General features: G+C 33.7%; 2 protein-coding genes and 1 long non-coding RNA gene across 7 annotated transcripts; 2 read left to right on the top strand and 1 right to left on the bottom strand.

Moving 5' to 3' along the window:
• Positions 1 to 2841: 2841 nt before the first annotated feature.
• On the top strand, positions 2842 to 15276 carry LOC111509520 (tudor domain-containing protein 6). 4 transcript variants are annotated; one of them, XM_074185696.1, is made up of 4 exons: positions 2842 to 3170; positions 9744 to 9855; positions 9886 to 10204; positions 15052 to 15276. In XM_074185696.1, the coding sequence occupies exons 1-3, from the start codon at positions 3072 to 3074 to the stop codon at positions 10179 to 10181; spliced, it is 507 nt and encodes a 168-aa protein (XP_074041797.1). In that variant the 5' UTR covers positions 2842 to 3071; the 3' UTR covers positions 10182 to 10204; positions 15052 to 15276. The 4 variants fall into 4 exon arrangements, with proteins under 4 accessions (XP_074041797.1, XP_023021056.1, XP_023021055.1 ...); XM_023165288.2 differs by having other exon boundaries at positions 2845 to 3170; positions 9744 to 10204; XM_023165287.2 differs by lacking the exon at positions 15052 to 15276 and having other exon boundaries at positions 2846 to 3170; positions 9744 to 10464.
• Positions 6160 to 10615, bottom strand: LOC111509522 (uncharacterized). 2 transcript variants are annotated; one of them, XR_012468159.1, is made up of 3 exons: positions 10478 to 10615; positions 9345 to 9601; positions 6160 to 6634 (listed from the first exon to the last, which is right to left on the bottom strand). It is a non-coding gene; the product is annotated as an uncharacterized lncRNA (long non-coding RNA). The 2 variants fall into 2 exon arrangements; XR_002722651.2 differs by having other exon boundaries at positions 6170 to 6471.
• A 237-nt stretch (positions 15277 to 15513) lies between the features above and the next one.
• On the top strand, positions 15514 to 21338 carry asf1 (histone chaperone asf1). The gene is made up of 4 exons (XM_023165291.2): positions 15514 to 15829; positions 15881 to 15996; positions 16219 to 16395; positions 20992 to 21338. Exons 1-4 carry the CDS (start codon positions 15721 to 15723, stop codon positions 21196 to 21198), a joined length of 609 nt encoding a protein of 202 aa, XP_023021059.1. The 5' UTR covers positions 15514 to 15720; the 3' UTR covers positions 21199 to 21338.
• Positions 21339 to 21539: the final 201 nt, after the last annotated feature.

Genomic DNA, 21539 nt, shown 5'->3' with positions numbered 1-21539 from the left:
TCTAGAATCTACATAGGCATGATAAATACTAAATAACTGAGCTCTAGTCAATACCTATCTTTGTAATATTTGACCATCAGTTTCTACTGTGAATGTATAGCGCATGGCGATGCTTATCTTCAAACGTTCAGATGTCGCAATAGCATGTTCAGACATAGGAAATATTTTACAGTGCATTAATGGTTGAATTCGCCTAGAAAACAAACCGAGAAGCGTCTTGAGTCTGTTTATTTTATTTTTCAGCGGCCTCCAGGAAGATTCGTGAATTATAATCGTGATGTGCCTTATCAGTTTCGTATTTTCAAATTGAAATATTGAAATACATTAATGTTTCATCATCGACAAAGTTACAATTTGAAATCACATGAAATATTGAGAATACTTTTTTGAAATAACCGCTATACAATATCTTTCTCAAGCGAAAATGATCAGTTTCGCTTAAGTTAGTATTAACATATGAATATTCATTAAGTATCGGCATATTCTATCCAATGATTCAAGTACTTGTCTGAAAGTAGTAATTGATGAAATTTCAAATATAAAAATGATGTTGAGAAAAGGTTGTCATTCAGTACTGTTCTTCTTAAATAATCGAAGTGTTGAGTTCATAAACGTATACCTACTTCAAACATGATACTCCAAAAAAACATTTTTCATACAGATCAAATATTTGTAAGTATACGACCTATATTTCATAAAAAGTCATTATTCATGACATTTTGGTAACTGTTGACAAAATACTCAAATGTATTTTCACTAGGAATAACTCGTTGCAGTGGTGGACATCGTTAATCGTTAATTCACCCAAGTTTGAATTTCTGAGAGTTTTTTTATTCGAACCTATCTCATTTATATGTGAATTTGATTTTACTATCTGAGAATTATTTGTACAATGTGGTGGTACATATGCTCTGATGTGTCCAAAATGAGAAGGGCCAACATGGAAAAAACAGAAACCGTGAGAGGAACAATGTGGGTCGACTGAGGAAAAAACTAGCCATTTTTGAAAATTCTAATTAGTATCTGTAGTATTAGTATCTTAACTTTCTTGTGACCCTATTCAAGAAGACACTGAAAAAGAGTTTTTCAGAAATATATAAGGCCTTTACAGATTTTTCATTTGACGTGTTCTCAGAAAAACCATTACCAATTCAAATTTTTTATATGGGCCAGAAAATGAATCACACGATATAAGTTAGTCATTTCAGCGACAACTTCAAAATTCATCTTTTATTTTGTACATTATTTGAAGCGTCAATTGAGTTACCTCTAAACTGGGAAACTTTTTCGCAATTAAACATTGTATCTTTTACGGTTTTCGATTTTCCCATGCTGATCCTCCTTGGACATATTGTGGAGAAAATAGTTCAAAAACAATATAAGCAGTCCTATACATCACAAGATGTATTCGTAGCTTCCTCGGAATCTAGCGAAACGCATCTAGAAATAAAAAATGTTTGAGAAAATTGTTGATTATTATTATGGATAGATTCACATAAATATTTCACAAAGCATTTTTGCAAAAAGGGACATTGCGCTCATGACAAATGGTCTGGTCTGATTTTTTTTGACAAGTCAAGAAATATATTTGCATGTTTTTTTCAACTAGCAGAAATTCGAACACAGTCTAGGGGTTTAGATTTTTCCCTTTTTCAATTAGTGCTACTCCAAACTATTCTGTCTTTCTGAAAAGTGCTATAATTTCTGAACAATTTGTTGAAGATGGGGGTTCAGTGAATTTTACTAGTTCGGACTGCGATTGTCTTATATGATATATTATGATTTGAAATCTCTGAAAAAATAAATAAAATTAAAAATCAAAATGAATAGCTAAAAATTACAATTATATTGAATAATAAATACAATAAAATGAAAATAAGCAAAAAACTGAAATTTGAACAATTAAAAATGAAATAAAAATTAAAAAGATTTCAAACCAATAACTTACTTCACTAAGTTTCGATTATTAGTATCCACAATCGTCTTCGGCTGATGACTGGACTATTTCGCCGAGAAATGACTATTCATAGGTCATTCGAATGCTTCCAATGGCATTTTAGTTTCACCGATATAGGATTTTTTGCACTCACAAAGTATCCGGTAAATGCACTTTTTGGAATCGCAGTCCGCATTTGGTGGTCCGGTTTTCGTGAGGTTGTTACGGATGATGTTTCCGGATTTCAGGCAGGTTCTGATGTTGTATTTGGACCCAATTCTTTTCATCCTTTCCAACAGCCCTCTGATATAGGGAAGGACAATCAATGGTTGTGACAGCTTCTCTTCCTTGTGAGGCTCTTGCTGTAAGCTTACAAACTTCCTCTCGTTCATTGGTGTATTCAGGATACATTAGGTTAAATTTTCTGCAAGTTCTGACATTGATTTGCTCACTTTGTTCATGTGTAATAAGTAATTTCATAAGAACTTCGTTTGAATAATTGATATTTGCATAAATTTTGGAAGATGTTTTGAAACACCGTCGATAACTGTTTGCAAATTAGAAAATCGATAGAGACATGTATAGGACATTATTAACAAAAAAATATTATACTAAAGGAAAGATTCCAAAAATGAGTTAATATACGGGGTGTATTATTTAAAAACTTTACGTTGCTAGGACTTTTTAATAGAAGTGACATTGCAGCAATGCTAAAAATATTTTAGATGGATAGAATATGTAAGGAAATGTAAGATGTGAAATTTTCACAAAAATCCTGCGTTACGTTTACCATAAACGTCTAACCTACCATCAACCGTGTGTCACGCTGTATAGTATCTATGGTAAAATGTAAGGATATTTTGCTGTCCTAGTGAGTATTTTGACGATTCCGTTTTGGCAACACTGTTGTTAAACTATATACAAAGGTAGAATTCTAGAATCTAGAAGCCAAGTTTGCTTGCACTTGCATTCCCCCTCTCCCACTTTGGATCTATTCAAATCACAGAATACTGACTGTAACTGTAGTCTGTGATTCAAATATAAAATCGTTGAAAGTACAGAATTTTTACGAGAATCAGGAATATAACACACGTAAAAAATAGAAACATTTTATTTAAGGCAAATTGTTAAAAGAATGGGAGAGAAAATCAAAGAGTCCAATAGTGAATTTGTGGGTTTAGGCCAATGTGTTCCATATTCCATCGAGTTATTTAAGAAAAACGAATTTCATAAGGTGAGGTTAAAAAATGTTTATGATCCCTCAAAATTTTGGATAGTGATCAAATACAATGAACTGCAACTTTTCACCAACTACCTAACGGCCTATTATAACAAAAGTGATAGAAAAGTGATTGTACCTAAAATAGAATTGAAACATGGACTCACTTGTATTATATTGAAAAATTCAAAATTCTATAGAGCTAATTTGTTACCAGCGCTTCTACCAGAGAACAATAAACTTCGAGTTTTCCTACTTGATTATGGGTGTATTATCAGTGTTGAAATGAGTAATGTATTCTATATGCTAAAGAAACATTGTAATGTTCCGAGGTTTTCAATCAGAGCAACATTAGCATATATCTCACCTGCAAGTAATGTTATTTGCGATAGTTAATGAAATTTTTGTCTTATGATATTATTTCAGATCAGTATAAACCTTGGTGCTCAACTGATCTTCATCGTTTCTGCGAATTGTTATCAGAACAGGACCTGTCAATTAAAGTAATGGAAATTGACTTTAATTTGAAGATTTTACATGTAGACATCATTAGAATTAATGATAGTATGGGAGAGTCCATAAATAATCTCTTAGTAAAATCTGGTATTGCTGGTTATAGTCAGCTGATCGAGGAGAGTAAAGAGAAATCAAAATACAAAAATAAAGTCAAATATATGCATCTATGTCCTTCTTTCAATGCACTGGAGCGGGGTGGTGTTCCGTCATCATTATGGGAACAAAACTTATTGAAAGATGTTCACTTGAATCTACTCTACAGTTATTATCAGTTGAAAAATGAGAGGTTTGGTGTTACTCATTAGGACTATTGGTTATTATTGATAATTGACTTGATGATTGATTGGTACATTTGGTACTGTTTCTTAGTTTAGTGTTGAATTAAAATCAGGAAGGTTTTTCCAAAATCTTATAAAAATTTGGCCAAAAATTGAGATATCACATTCCATTTTCCATGACCACGAAATAATAGAGGAAAGTTCCTAATTATTTCAATCCTTATTATCAAGTAAACCATCATAAATATTCAGTGAAAATGGTAAGGTACCTAAAAAGGTAGAGATAATTCAAAATATAACTAGGGTTAAGTATACAAATATTGAGTAACATTTAATCCTTTTATTTTTTGACAAAATAGAAAAATAAAATCACTTGATAAGATTTTGTAAATTGAGGCTGTGAAAATTCCACATATGAGAAAGTTTTTTTCTAACCTAAAAACACATTGTTCAACCATTGTTGATATTTGTCGATTGAGTCGTCTGTTGATCACATAGATGGGATCGACAGGTTTGTCCTTTATGGACAGTTGAGTCCAACAATGCATTCGTGGTTCAGCCTAGCACTAGTAGTGAGACCATGGTGGGTCAAAACAGTGTTGGATCATGAATGCTTTGTTTTCTTTCGGCTCTGGTTTCATCAAAGATTGAGTCATGAAGAACTTACCTCTTTTTTTTGAAGATCATGGCGCAGTTGGATATCATCATGATCAATTTAAGAAATCTAATAACTGAAAACCTTCAAGTGGTATTTATATTTTAGATAATAATGGATTTTTATTGAAATAAAGATATTTTTGCAATAAATCTTTTCAGGTCTACAAGTGTATTCATATTACCTTAGGTTAAGAAATTTGTATCAGTTTTTTGGCTGGGATCATAAGTAGAAAAATAAAACTATCGGCTATGGATTGGTTCTTCATATTGTTGATAATATCTCTTGTCATTCAATATCATGTATGTTATAGATTTGTGGTAGAATTGAGGGATAAATTTTCAAATGTTGGAAATTAATCAACTCAGCTACCCAGCAGTATGAGAGCTGAGAGGGTTGAGTAGAAGGCTTTAGAATGTCTTCTTTTAGTTACAGTCGTGGTAGACCTTCCAGGTAGTTTTTATGGAATAAATGCGAAAAAAATCCTTAAAGTAACAATTAATTTTAATAACAATAGCAAAACACAAAAACTGTTTTCTTTCTGAAGTTCGATTCATTTAGCTTTTCACAAATAGAAATGATACCAGATAGAGAATCCGTGTAAGTGTATCAAAGTCGGCTTGAAAAAAAAATTTGTAACTTGTATATGAAATTATTAATCTAACAAATAAGGTTGTGAAATTAATTGAAAAGAAATTTTTACATTTCTTAGCTTTTTCTCCAAAAGTGTATCACTTCCGAGAGCTATCCCTTCTCTTTTAAAAACCTGCTTCTCTTAAAAATTGTTTCAGACTTTCCTTGTGGCAGAAACCACAAGGAAGTATGCAGGATATTTTTCGAGAATTCAGTTCATGTTGTAGTGGGATTAGGTTTGAATAATTTCCTCAGAGTTGATCTGAATACAGATGTTACCTGACAAAAAAATATATCTGCAGCTTCTTTGGGGTTTTTGGCATGATTCGCCACTAGTGGATTTCCAAATGTTTCGTTTTCCCTGGTTCAATTTCTCTTTTATTCATGTCTTCCACAGTGTTTGCTATGTCGTTCCCTTCAGGGTCATTTACCAACATGAAAATATATGAGCAATGTCGATATTCTCCAATTTTTGCGCAGAATCTCCGTTTATTTTCAGATCATCAAATTCAAAAATATTTTGGTAACCAGATACAGTTATTGCTAACTCACTTAGGACAATTCCTTTTCAAAAACCGTATTATATGTACCTTATACTCAGCACCTTAATTTTTAATCCACATCGTACCTCAAATTGGACGTAGTCATGACGTATGGGAAAAATGTCTTTCGTAATTCGAAAGGCAATTACTCATAAAATAATGGTTTTAATTTAGTTTTTACGCAAAACGTGTCAGATGATAGAATTGTGGTCGACTTGGCACCTTGGCAATGAAAAAACTATTTATTACTTTATTATAATTACAGTGTTGACGAAAATTATTGCAAAATAAAACTACAGGTTCTCATGAATTTATCAAATTATTGTAAGTAAAGCTGAAGGTGCCTTGATTTTCAGAATACAGGTGAAGAAATTCAGATATTTTTTTTCAGATTCCTGAAATGTTTCATGAAGAACTCTAGTTGAAGGAAAATTCATTTATAGAAATAATGCTCTACGCAAAAAAATGATATTCCAAGTTTTATTGAAAGTGTTCACAAAGGCACTATACGATATTTGACACAAACATTTCGAAGTAGAGGACTTTGTTTCAACTCTCAACAATAGATCAGTTTACTTCATCTCATGAAGTCGCCAACTTGGTTGGTGAATCGTGCGTGGAGAAGATTCTGGCAGTTTTGGTATTCAGGAAAAGTGCTTGTTTTGAAGAGAGCCACGAACATTGATTCAACACTTGAAAAAAAAACAACACAAGGAGTTACCTTTTTTGAATGTCTTAGTGATTAGAAATAACCGGAGATTTTTCAAATACATATATCAAAGTTCATTGTTCTTCCGTATAAACCATTTTCAAAAAGTTGATCTTAAAAGTAGCCATTGAAACTTCTTGCTCGCTCTAAAACAAGACAAGATGTTGGAAAATGAAAAGATGGGGATATATGAAATAAGCAGTGAGGACTGTGATAAAATATATCGGTCAGACTAAGCGATTCATTAAAACTCGTTTTGAAGAACACGCAGCATATACCCGATTTCGAATTCCAGAAAAAACAGTATCGCGCAACACACCTTTGAGACATTAGATACAGACATTACAATCCCAAGTGATCCTTTCCATCTCGACAGTCATAAATTAGCAGCCTACAATTCGATTTCACACAGAACATTCTCGTTACCTTTATCTGCTATAAATTTTTTGAGAATTGTGAAATTTTCGGGTGGGGGTTCGAAATTTTTTCTGTCGAAAATGATCACCCGGGTCATGATTCATGTCTGGCAGACCCGACCTGCAAGAATTTCCGCCGACCTGCAAAATGCATTTCCAATTTTTTAAGAATTGTGGAAATTTTGGGTGGGGGTTGGAAATTTTTCTGTCGAAAATAATTAACCTGGTCGAGGTTTACGTCTGGCAGATCCGACATGCGAGAATTTCTGAGGTTTATTTTCAATTTAACAAGGAATGTGGAATTTTCCCATATTCAAAGGGTGGGGGTTGGAATTTTTTTGTCGAAAATGATCAACCCGATCGAGATTTATGTCTGGGAGACCCGACCTGCAAAATGCATTTCCAATTTTTTAAGAATTGTGAAACTTTTCGGTGGGGAGTTAGAAATGTTTCTGTCGAAAATAATTAACCTGGTCGAAATTCATGTCTGGCAGATCCGACCTGCGAGAATTTCTGCCGACCTGCAATGTTTAAAATCAATTTAATGAGGAATGTGGAATTTTTCTTTATTCAAACGGTGGGGGTTGGAATTTTTTTGTCGAAAATGATTAACCTGATCGAGATTTATGTCTGAAAGACCCGACCTGCAAGAGTTTCCGCCGACCTGCAAAATGCATTTCCAATTTTTTAAGAATTGTGAAACTTTTGGGAGGGGGTTGGAAATTTTTCTGTCGAAAATAATTAACCTAGTCGAGATTCATGTCTGGCAGATCCGACCTGCGAGAATTTCTGAGGTTTATTTTCAAATTAATGAGGAATGTGGAATTTTTCCATTTTCAAAGGGGGGGGGTTCGAAATTTTTTCTGTCGAAAATGATTAACCTGGTCGAGATTCATGTCTGGCAGACCCGACCTGCAAGAATTTCTGTCCTCCTACAAGATTACGAGAGCAATGTCTACTGAGAACAATTTGCTGACCTGCAGAATAGTTATAATGGTTATACCCATCTATAAACGATACGTAAATTTTTCACTATGCAAGAAAGGGTTGAAAACTCTATTATTTGCAATCCTTAGAAATTCATAAGCATTGCGGATGTAACCTGTTAAAAGACCAAATCGATCTTGTCTCCTCGCCAGTTTTCAGATTTGCGTGCCCACATTGTCACAGGTACTACTCAATTTAATTAAGGAACTCTTTTATCACCTACAGTGATGTATAGATATATAAGGGTTAACATTATCAATTATTTCAATTAATTGTAGTCGTTTGAACATGTCCGTAAAGCTACATTTAGATTGCGCGAAATTATTTCGCGAAAATGTTTCGCTTCATTTATATCTGGTACTCACCCCGAAACTTGTTTCGCGAGTATGTTTCGAGGTGAGCCACTCGTCAGTCGGTTTTTAGACGCGCATCAAAGAGCCTCGCTTCTTGTGTTTCTTGTAGTGTAAATCGATTCTACTTTTTCGCGACAAAAATGGACCAGCAGGATAGCATCCCCCTCATTGAACTTTACGCAAAGTACCGATTTTTATGGGATGCCAAAGATAAGGGTCACCATAACCGCATGAAGAGAGAGGATGCTTGAACGTAAAGGAGTGACATAATGCAGTACCCTGATGTTACCTTGAAGGCAAAAATGAAAACATTGATGGGTTCCTATAGAAGTGAGAGGCCCAGGAAGAAAAAAACCAGAGTCACTGGTTCCGATATGGAAATTGTTATTATTTTATGCTTTGTATTAGGTAATATTGACTTTTTGTAATTGTGTCACCGCATGCATACTAGTACCATAAAGCGAGATAACTCCTGAAATAAGCGTACTATTTATTATTATCATTGATACAGGTAGCGATGATGTATATGAGTCTAAATGGTTCGCCTACAAATACTTTGATTTTTTGGCTGATAAAGACATCCCAAGAAAAACTGTGAATACTGCTGGTGCGGTAAGTGGATTCTTAATATTGGTCCTGCCAAGGCAACGGGTGATTCAAAATAAAATGATTAGCTAAATGTAAGCGAACGTCTTTGAGCTGTGCCGATGTCGTTCGCGGAATAGTGCGGAGTGAAAAGAACGATGTCATAGGTGCTGCTTTGCGCCAACTACCATTTATAATGTCGCCATTGTTGTCAGTATCGAAACTTCAAGGAGGTGTACGTTCCTTGAGAAGTACTTTTGCGTAGAAAGTTATGTAAATAAATGGTTGCTAATGTAACTTTTGTTGCTACGTCTGGTTGCACAAGTAGAGGCTTTTTCAATACACGAAATACTGAACTCATCCCAAAGGCATTCTTCACGACGCGACGTGATCTGGAATGACGGTAATTAAATACACGTTCCGGTAAACGTACCACAGGATTACCCTCAAATGGTTTCATCGTATACTCACTCAAAGCAAACGCTTTGTCAGCTAATACGCAATATGGTACTTACTTCTATAGAATATAGGACTTGTAACACTGCTGCGCGAAGAATATTTAATTCGCGCCTCTCCAATTTATTGTACAATGTCGTATTTTTGAATACACCACCGTCCGATATCCGATATAGTTATAGTATTCACTCCCTGAATTAATAGGTGCTTGTAAAGCAACGTGTTTTCCATCCATAGCCCCGATAACGTGAGGAAATTGCCACTTTCTTTCAAATTCGGAGTAGATTTGAAGCCACTCTTCTGTAGTCAATGGTACCTGAAACCAAAACAAAATAAATTAATAACATTCAAAATAAAGGCGAAAACATAGTTATGCCAAACATGTTCGCAACGGAGCCAAAAATAAAATTAACCTGGGACCGAAAATAATTACTCAACCGTTGTTTGTTTTCTTTCAGGAACACTCCGAAATAGAAGTTTCTGTAACGCCAACTTCGCCTACGGTCACCCCCGCAGATAATACATCTGCAACTACAGCAACTGCTACATCTGCAACTTCTACATCTGCAACTGCTACATCTGCAACTTCTACATCTGCACCTTCTACATCTGCAACGTCTACATCTCCACCTACTACATTTTCGACCATAAGTCAGCAGACGTCACAAGAGACTACCTTTTCTACTCCAAATACTAGCAGGAGACAAAGAACTCGCATCAAGCGTAAGGCAGTTGAGCAAGAATCCGACTCAATGATGCATGAACCTATGCAAATCTTAAAGTCATCGGTTAATTCATCTAATGATGCGTACTTCACCTATGCTTTGAATTTGGCGAATGAACTACGAAAATTCGATCAGAACTCGCTAGCGCACGTCAAAACGAGCCTTCGCTAATATTTTATTTGAAGCAGATATGGGTATGTATTCTGCTTCATCATATGGCAATACTTTACAAACACACATCCCGCACGCTTCGCCTTTTGTGTCGTCACATAGTTCACATGATTATAGGAGCCAAACATCGCCTCTTTCATCATACGGTTCCCGCACAACAGATACCTCAGAAAATATTCCAGACGTCGATATATAATCTGTTTTATTAGATATGCGAACATTTGTCGTTTCAATGAATAATTTTAAATAATAACTACCTAATAAGAGTTTATAAAAAACATTATTAATTCTTTCACCTTTACATATTCCTGAAGTGACTGAACTATCGCATCGCAAACTTCTGGAATAATTCTTGATATTGAGCTTTTCTATATTTGGAAGAGGTATTGTAGGCTGCAGTAGGAATCTTCCGTAGCAAGAAATCTCAAGCAAACTGTCAACCTGTCTTTTACAGATATCGCCTCTCACATGTTGGTATCCATTTTTCTTATTTTAGTTAGAATATCTCTTATCAACTAGTGATAAGAGATATTCAAAATCTTCTGTGTTCATCCGAGTAAAGTTTCGAAATGTATCTTCACAAGGTTCCGCTGCCATAACCCTCAGGAATCGGTTTCCATATTGAAATCTCCGTCGAAATATTTCTTTCGACCATCATCGGCGTAATTGCGAATGCTGCATTCGGAGTAACAACCAGCATGCTTGTCTCGAACAAACTGGCGGCTCACCTTGTTTTTGCTTGTTAACCCGAAACGTTTCGCCTACGTATTTTTAATAATGTTGGTATGTAAATCTGATCGTTTGCATGATGTGGGTGGTTGTACGTAAGGGTTAAAAGTGAGAAGAAAAAAAATTTAATCGAGCGCGTCAGATTTTCTAAGGGGGTGTTAAGTGCACCAAAAAAAAGCTCTCATTCAATAATCTGATGATTTCGATCTGACGCAAACTCGCGGCCATTATCATAATGTGCAAAAAAATTCGCCATTTTGAAATACTCAAGCGCGTCAGATTAAGATATATATGGTTCATCTTTATGTTTTAGACGTGCTGTCTCATAATCTGACGATTATCTAGAGGGATTCGCTTCATCTGACAAAAACATTAAAAAAAAGTTTTTAATTCTTTGAACTTAATTAATTGAAAAGCTCAGGAAATAGCATGCAAATAAATAAGTGTATGTTTTTTAAGTAGAATACTTGTATTTATAAGAATATAATTTTTTTTAAATGCTCAAAAAAATTAAATTTTTTATAATCAATTGATTAATTAATGAAGAAAAGAGAAATGAAACTTTCTATGTTTTTTGCCACTTTTATTTTCGTCCTATAAGGACATTTTCAAACATATATATTGTATAAGTTTGAACATGTCCTTATAGGACGAAACTGCAGTAACGTTAGTTACAAATAAAAGTGGTAAAAAAAATAGAAAGTTTAATTTCTCTTTACTTCATTATGATTTCCTACCACGTAGTAACGGCTACATCCATCAATTAATTGATTAATTAATCATCATCTTCATCTTTGTGATCAGCTGTGATCGCGTCATGGCAACAGAATTCTGAGTGGGGACGGAGTGAGAGAGTAATAGATAGAGAAAAAGTGAATAGAGAATAGAGGAATAGAAACTCGGAGAGGGAAATATAGGTATCACACAGCTGCACCCATTAAACTTTATCGATGAATTTTTGTTATTTCAGCTTGCGGAAATCGTTAGATTATATATTTTTTGTTATCCTTGAATTATTTCCTTCAAAATAAAAAAAAATTAGCTACGCTCGAGAATGTCGAAATTACGTTATTTTTTTACAACTTTGCTGCCCTCACCTTTCTTTACGTCACTCTCAAATTGTCAGATTACTGGAATATACACTTTTTAGCAGGTACCCTACCTTAATCTGACGCGCTCGAGATTTTCTGATGATCAATTTTTTTTTACTAATCTGATCCTCTATCCCTCACAGGCGGTTTTATATATGGGGCTCATATTTGGTGGAGGTACTTAACCGGGTACAAGGTATCCCCCTGTATATTAATCTGCCGCGCTTTAGTAAATCCCGAATTCCCCGCTTGGGCGCCCCTATTATAAACAGTTAGGCCGAGACAGCGACTCGCGAAACTGTTTTGCGAAATAATTTCACGCAATCTAAATATAGCTTAAAGGACGAAACTGCATTGACGTTAATCACAAATACAAGTGGTATAAAAACATTTATGAAGTTTTATTTCTCAATATTCAAAGTGTCCACTAGTAAAAGATAATATATAGTTCAAAATTCGACCAATTATGGAGCTTATATCAAGAGTAATATGATATGAACTTGGCAATTACAGAGAACGTGAAGTATGCTGAGTTCGAATATGTAATATTTTTAATGACTCGAGTTGTTAATGATATAGAGTTTATGGAAATGTAACGGAGTCGAAGATTACTTGGAGAATATAACCTACTTTGAGATAACGTTGAAATTCATCAAATCATTGTGAAATTTAGAACGCTTTTGCAGACGGAGGTTTCTAATTCAGTTTTATCTAGAGTATCTACCTATTCTCATTATCTAACAATAAGCGCTTCATTTGAAATTTATACAGGAGCTACAGTAGTGCCTCCCTAATTTAATGGATTTGGACGGACACTTTCTGTTACACAGAGGTGGTTCTCCTTCCATGTCATCACTCAGTCTTACTAAATTTTTGTCGTTATTATAGTGAACATACCTAATGCTTACGTATCTATTAATAATCAATTCTTCGAACACATCTACATTTTCTTCAGTTACCATCTTATGCCCTTTGAGAGTTTCAATCACAGCTGATCGATTACGCGTATCCAATGATATCTGCGTATTTCCATTTGAGTGGAACAATGAACTAGCCAAATATCAAACAACAATGAATGTATTTATTTTCAGCAGAGATAATTTTTCAAATTTGCCACAATCTCGCTTCTCCTTCTGTTATATGGTCACTCATCATCCGAGGATGCAGTGTGTCCTGTTTTGCGCAGATTGTTTCCATATTGCGTCAATATTCTCATTCTGTGATTTTTTTTTGTGTTGTCACTTTATTCCGGACTTACTCAGACTATATGATGCTACCTGGATTCCTGCTCGTGATGGAAAATATGCTGGTCTTCTGGATCTATACCTAACAACGAATCCATAAATTTACACAGTCACCGTAAGATCTCTATTGGGATCTTCTCACCACAAATTCATTTCAGTGTTGGGTGATAAATGTTGGGGAACAATCAGAGTTGCGCAAACTTTGGCATTACAGATCTGCTGAGTGGGAGGATCTTCAAGACCATTTCCGAAAATTCTCCTGACTAGATGTTTGTTTCAGCTCTAATATGGTCCATCAACTTGTGCTTTCGGAAGGTTACCATATTCGCTACCTTCACCCAAAAAGTGCCCCAAATATCTTCCAAATAACTATAGACCAGTCGCTTTGCTGTCAGTGATATAAAAAATCATGTAAAAAATCGTAAACCACCATATCCTTAAATATTTGGTAGGCTTTAACATCTTGAACGATCATCAATATGGCTTCCGGAAACAAAGATCAATAGGCGACTTTCTATCTTATGTCACCCATATTTGGGATAACGCAATCGAGCTGTTGCGCTTGATATTTCTAATGTCTTTGATCGTGTGTGGCATGAGGGTTTGCTGGCCAAACTTCGATGCTGTGACTTATCGAATCATTTTTGTGTATGGCTCTCCACTTTCCTGAAATAACGTTCCCTGCAAGTGGCCGTCGATGGATATCTCTCGAATACTTTTACCATCAACGCTGGTGTTCCCCAGGGATCCATATTGTCTCCAACCCTCTTTTTGTTGTATATCAATAACTTATTGGGAAAAACCAAGAATCCAATATATTGCTTTGCTGACGACAGCAACTTGTCTCGTCATTCCATTTGGATTCTAGGACATCGGCTGCGGATGCAGATCTTCACCGCCAGCAGGGGGTTGCATATCATAATGAGGATCTAGGGGTGATTTTGAATCAGGTTGAAAGTTATCAGGTTCAATTCAATGCCATAAAAACCCAGGCATCGGTTTTCTCCAAAAAGATAAATTTCTCCGAACCGGCTTCGATAAGTTTGTTGGGGGTTAAAATTGTCACCAATATGTCTTGGCACAATCATGTCGCTGGAATTGGAAAGGTTGTTTCTCAAAAACTTGGAACATGTTCCGAACCAAAAAAAGTGTACCCTCCTCAACAACTGTTGATGTTTTATAAAGTTCTAGATCAGACCTTCTTTGTAGTATTGTTCTCATGTATGAAGCTCCGACCCTAAGCATACCCTGAAGCTGCTGGATTCCATCCAGAAAACAGCCATTCGCGTGATTGGAGACACGAACATCACTTGCAACCTTGATAGTCTGTAACATCGACGAAAGGTTGGAGATTTATCTCTCTTTTATAGATACTTTCACGAAAGATGTTCAAGTGACTTGGCACATTTGATTCCACCAAGAGCGGTACATATCAGAAATACGTGACGGACTGTGGCTGCTCATCGTTTTGAGGTTCAATTCTTTTCATTTGGAGCACTGCGTTTATGTGGAATAAACTTCCTGAGAGTATTTTTCGAAATTAATTCACATCCAACGTGAATTTCACATTTTAAATTAGATAACTAGCGCAGTACATTATAACTTTTTACATTGTCTGTATCTTTCTAAGGGGGATAACAGTGGGCACCATTCATTAGAACAATCATGTCTTTGAAGGATCGGTCTCTTGGCAAGTTTTCATACTTCTTGACAGGCGATAAAATTTGTGGTCATTGGAATTATCATTTTCGCTTTTTTGATATACTTACTACTTTTACTACTACTACTACTACTACTACATTTCAGTTTCTTTCAACTGAGGATATGAATTTAGAAAGCATAAATACGGCTGGATAGGTCATTCCTGATTCCTCTAGCAGAATTATAGTTCCACAGTGGAAGTGAGAGAGAGAGAGAGGACTTCGAATCATTAAAAATTGTTTTAATTAATATAAATTGTTATTTTCATTAATGATATATATGCTTGTGGTAGAAATATACTTTCTGATAATAAATTTTGATCACAAACAAGATATTTTGTATAAATTCTTTATTATGATCCATCCCTTTACGTTTTTGTCAAACTCAAGTACTTGACTGAAAATTAATCATTAATTTCCAATCACTGATCATGTTTTAGTCCTGTGTACAAAAAAAAAACAACTCACAACTTGAAGAAATCAGAAAGTTAAAGAATTTTATTTATTTTTTTTAAAGCTGCCGAATCCATCACATCTTGGTAGACATGTCTATTGAAAAAAACGAAGAAGAGTTGTTACTGGCGTTGTTGTTAGACAATAGACATTAAGGCGGTAAAAATCTGTATGTGAGAAAACTATAACAACTGCAAGACGTAATTTTTTGGTGTATTTTTTATTTTTGTTTGAGTAAGGTAACGATAGCATACTCTTTGAATTAGTCATCATAAATAATATATAACCTTACTTCACCAAAAACTGTAACCAATTCTTAAAAATGGCAAAAGTTCAATTGTGTAATATTACAGTAATGGACAATCCTAGTCAATTTTTGAACCCTTTTCAGTTTGAAATTACTTTCGAATGCATAGAAGAACTGAAAGAAGGTAGAGAAAGCTATCTTTGTTTTTGAGTGTACCTATCGAGTTTTTTTGTAGATCTAGAGTGGAAAATGATATATGTAGGCTCTGCTGAAAGTGAAGAGTATGATCAAGTATTGGATTCAGTATTTGTTGGCCCCATTCCAGAAGGAAAACATATGTTTGTATTTCAGGTGAGCGAGAAAATTAATACTTAACAGTAACCAATTTACGACTATTCCTATATCAAGAAATTAATAAAAGTAGCCTCAATATTTGCAATTCACAATCATATTTCATATAAACATTATTATGCTTTATGATTTGGTCTTTGAAAGGTTTCTAGGCCCAGGCCTAGGCCTGTTTTGTAATATTTTTCCATACTTCATGTCTGAAGTTCAATAAATGATTTTTAGGCGGATCCTCCAAATGTATCTCGAATTCCCGAGAATGATGCCATAGGAGTCACTGTGGTGCTATTAACATGTTCATACAGAAGTCAAGAATTTATTAGAGTAGGATATTTTATTAATAATGAATACAGTGACCCAGAATTGAGAGAAAATCTTCCCAGCCCACCACAGTTTGATAAGGTAAGATAATAACTTTGAATTCGTTAACAGTTTGAAAAATAACATTTTTTCTGTTATAATTGATTTTACTGTGCCAAAAAACACTGAGAATATTAAATCAGATGCTGGCTACAGAATTCCCAAAATGCAATATCATATCTTGACTGGTTGAACTCAAGGGAGTATCATTTACTCAAATTGCAATGCTTGTCTACTGATTGAACTATGGCTTTAGGAAAAGTGTAAATTTTTTAATGCCTCTTCATATCAACATAGGGTTTTCAACAAAGTTATTAACAACTTTGAAATGAAAATTTATTTTGAGATTCAAAAAAGTCACATTCAAAATAAAAATCCCACTAAGTAGTAGTCTAATGGGATTTTTTCTGAGATATAAAAACTTCATTTGCTGCTTAGACTGAACCCCAAAGTAATATTCCATGCTGCAAGTGAGCCTGTATTGTACCAAAATAAGCAATTTTGAGAAAACATCTCTGCTTACTACACTCCTTATTCTCCATAGGGCGAAGGAGTCTTTAGAAAGTTTTTTATTAATTTCACTATATGAAAACCTAGTAGGCGCACACTATTGTCATTTTCGTATTTAGTTCTTTTGTTAAAATATTTTTTTTTATCTCTGTTCAAACTTAAGACATTCACATAGAAATATTGTTTGCATTTTTCTTGTGTTTCTTTTTTTATTTCATCTAATATACTGGGATTTCTTGATGTAACTATAAATGAAGAATCATCTGCATAAAAAATGTTTCCACAATGGCAAATCACTCATATACAAATTAAACAAAAGAGGACCTAACACGGATCCTTGGGTAACTCCATGATGAATTTTTTAAATGTTATGTTGTTATGAATAATATATTGTCTTCTACCGGTTAGGAAAGATTTCAACAATTTCAACGTTAAACCTCTTATTCTGTATTTTTTCAGCTTATTTAGAAGCATGTCATGGCATACACTGTTAAAAACTTTTGATAAATCACATAACAAAGCCCTGGTTAGTATTCCTGTGTCTTTATTTTTTTTTTGCTATAGTATGAATAATGTCCGCTTGAGTAGACGAAACGAAACTTGTGCGAGCTAAGAATTAACGAGGTCTTACCTTTTAACGTGCGATTCCTAACACGAATTGGATGACAGCAAGTGAAAATCAATCGTTTAGACTGGGGCTTGATCCACCGACCAACACGGTGGTTCAAGCGGTAACGAATCTATAATTATTACATTCATTTTTATCACCTTGTTTGTGGATGGGTGTAGCTCTACAAATCTTCAAAAAATCTGGAAACTCACCCTTTGAGAAACATATTTTGATTATTGTTGAGCTAATATTGTACAGGTCCATCCTTTTATAGTTTTTTAGACAAGAACTGACATTTGAGACTTCTGTTTCATTTGTTGGTATTGAGGAAACTGAATCTTTAACAGATATTTTTAATAGACCTGACCCTGTATTACTTGAGGGTGAGATATTTGCTATTAGTTTGTTTATTATATCAGTGGAGAAATCGTTGAAATCCTATGCTGTTGATTTGCTGTTAGTTGTCAAATTCTGTTGTTGTTGAAGTTGTTTATAATTGACCCAGTAATTATACTTATATTGTCACTCATTAATTTCAAATCTTTATAGGATTTTAACTTTGCATCCTTAATAACTTTTTTGTAATGACTTTTGAATATGTTATACTCTACTTTAAGAGATATATTGCCTGTCCCCATCAACAATTTTTTCTTATTTTCAAGATCAGTTCTCATTTTTTCTAACCTACTATCAAAACCAGTTTACTTAGATTCATTTCACGCCAGAGTTTCCAGTATGAACTATCAAGTTAAATATGATTTTCCAATTTTTTTTAAGTTTTGAACAATAAAGTTTGAAGTTACAATTTACAATTATTTTGCTTATTTTGCTGCTTATTCATATAGAAAACTACTTCTGGGAATTTAATTCTTTTCGTAAATAATTTTTTCCCCCAAAATTGTAAAAAAATTTCTTTTTAAAATTCCCTGAGTTGCATATCATATAAAAGATTGTTAATATTTAAAAAAAATGTCACTTCTCCTAAGGCCTTAGCTTGATGAAACAACGAGCAATTGTAATTCGAGTAATACCCTTACAGTGACTTCAGGTATTTTTTAGAAACTCAAAAGCAGATTGACGTAAAAATTAAAACTTTATATATTTCTCAGTCTATGTGTCAAGTTTTATCGAAATCTGAGATGGTGAAGTTAAATTCTTGGGTGAAAAATTGTTAAATTCAGTTCATTCGAGACAACTCTTAAGCTGAATTTGTAGATTAAATAACGCAAAGAAAAATATGCTTTACAGAAATCATTAACGTAAAAGTACAAATGTTCATAGATCACATACCGTAACACAATCGAATTGTAATCTGCTAGGGCAAAATAAAAAAAACAAGATTTTTTCAATTTCACCCATGCTGATCGGGGTTCTTGAACCAACCCTGCATGTTGGTAATACTCATAATACTTAAATCATTTAAATACAGCGAATGTCAATTCAAAAGCATTGATTGAAAAAAAAATTGACATTATTGAAAATAGCAATTCCATGCTCTGATTGGTTATCTGTAAGTAATAGATCAGTAAGAGTTGATACATAAACATCTTTCAGATATTGATATATTGTTCAGTGAAAAAATTTCAATCTGGTCTTTATGTTTTGCTGAACGGTTGGCATTTGCCTTACTTAAGCATTACTTCATCTATAAATCTAGCTCAGATGTGTAACATCCTGATGCCAATTTGTTGGTTAAAGCTATTTTATGCTAATAAAATTTCAGTCTTATACTTTGAATAACCAAAAAAATTCAAATATTCTTTGTTTTCTAAATTGCTACTGTTCATTTTCAAATCATAACATTCATGTTTAAAAGTGATTAAAATCATTTTTTGAATGTTGAAGCACAGATAATAATTAGAATCAAATCATTTAATTATCTTCATTTAATTTATTGCAAGTATGCAATATGCAAACTCAGTGAAACTTCCTTCAATCAGAATAGCTGCCAAATCTTTTAGAAAAATAAAAAAGGAATAGGGCCTAATACTGAAACTTAAGGAACATTCTAGATGTCTTGCGTTCTGTGATAGTTTCCCCTGTTTTAACAAACCATTTTTATCACTAATGTAAGGTTTGAACCAGATAAGGGACACCTTAAAGCCATAGTGATAAAGTTTTTGCAAAAGTGTTCTATATTTACACAAGCAAAGCCCATAATATAGTCTATAATCTGAATTAGAAACAACCTTCACTCATCTGTTTAATTGATGAAAAGTATTTCAGGTGAAGGTGGTTTCTAATTTGAGAATCTTCTACTATTAGTAAAATCACAGAATACTGCAGCAGCAACTTGCTCAGTATTGAGATAGTTGTTTTGGCAAAATGTTTGTTTTATACAAAATCGTATAAAAATTTCGAGCCTACCGCAACAAGTTTTTTTTTTAAATTTTATCTACGCTTTCAAAAATAAAGAGGTTGATGACGTGCAGGGCTGAGGCGTGCCAGATGATGATTACCGTGGCTAGCATGCTATGACTCATCACTATAAAAATTTCTAGGTGTCCTACTATATCTACATGTTCTAAGTCATCTATTGGATCTGATTGAGGTTAGAGTGTTGATGTTGGTTTTTGTACTATAGTATTATCCGTGCAAGTTCAGTATTGTCTAGTGTTCTTTGACCTTAGTTTCGACTTTTCCACTGTTTCTCTGTAGTATATTTCCTCGGCACATTTAAGAACACGTCTGTCAATTCGTCAAATGTATTACTTATATGTTCAATTGTTCACATATATTCTTATGCCTTGAGTTATCCACCATTAATTTTCATTTTTTACTTTTAATTTTTGTGGAACAAAACATGCCTCAAACATTTCGGTTGATAGCTGACAACACACATTTCCATGGAATTTGTTTCCATTTTAATTTGGGAGTGTCAACTTTATTTACTGGAAATTCTGGCCATTTCTTACACAGATGGAAAAATGAGTTGTAATATTATCCCCAATTTTATTTTGCAAGCAAATAGGTTTCTAGTTATCTTCTCAAAATAGTTCTCTGATATAGAGGAATTGAAGGTTTGGCACTAATAATAATAATCTATTTTTTTTGGAAAGAAAATTTTTGGCTTTTTACTTCTCCATCTTTATACAAAAAAATAAATGTGGGAATCTTCTAAAAAAAAAAGGAAGGAAGCAATCAATTTCAAAAAGGTAACTCTATACAAAGATGTAGATTATGCAGAGAAGTAACTTTCAGACACAAACTGGAAGAAAAAGCCATCCTGAAACAGTTACTTCTTTTGAAATTGTTTGCTTCCTTCCTTTCTTTGGACCATTCCCACATTCATTTTCTTTCTATAAAGATGGAGAAGTAGAAAACCAAAAACTTTCTTTTTCAAAATAAATCCCTTTTAATTTAAATCTATTTTTATTTTTCAAAACATGTTTTATCATTCATGATTACATAAAACATACATATCGCAAATATTATCAATATAAAGAAAGAATTATGAGGCAAGTCTACACATAAAATCATAATAAAATAAAAAACTACTGTTAACATTTTCCTTTCAGGTTGTAAGAAATATTTTAGCATCGGAACCAAGGGTAACTAGATTTAAAATAAACTGGGAAGAGACAAACCCACAAGAAAATGTGACACATACGGAACAAACTGCGACAGGGTCGTCAGTTAATGTAGAAAATAACAGCAGTACTCCAGCTGATGTACCATCTTTCAACGAAAATTCAAACTCCTGGGCAACAATGGAATGTTCGTAAATAATTTTTGGTAGGCTTCATTTATTAAGTTGGAATTTCAATCTGCCTTGCAATTCTTGTACTTCAAAATATTTTTGTTGAAAAAAGATTTTTGTTATCAGATGTTCTTTGGAAAGTATAATAAAATTTTTTTCACATTATTTAATTTTCCTTTTATAGAACTATCTCATTTTATTACAAACTAAATAACTCTGACTTTCATAATATCAAAACAGTCTTGCAAGAAATATTTTTTTTTTGTTTAGATTACAAAACGAATATTATGTTCAAATTTACGAAATAAGATATTTCTTGTCCAATTGTCTCAGCGGATGAATGAAATATGTAAATCTTCTTGTAAA

Source organism: Leptinotarsa decemlineata, unplaced genomic scaffold (genome assembly GCF_025532065.1).
Source record: "Leptinotarsa decemlineata unplaced genomic scaffold, Ldec_3_MD MMD2_tig00078346_RagTag_RagTag, whole genome shotgun sequence".
NCBI lineage: Eukaryota > Metazoa > Arthropoda > Insecta > Coleoptera > Chrysomelidae > Leptinotarsa > Leptinotarsa decemlineata.
The sequence above is the reverse complement of the archived record's forward strand: the minus strand, read 5'-3'. Positions and strand labels throughout refer to the sequence as shown.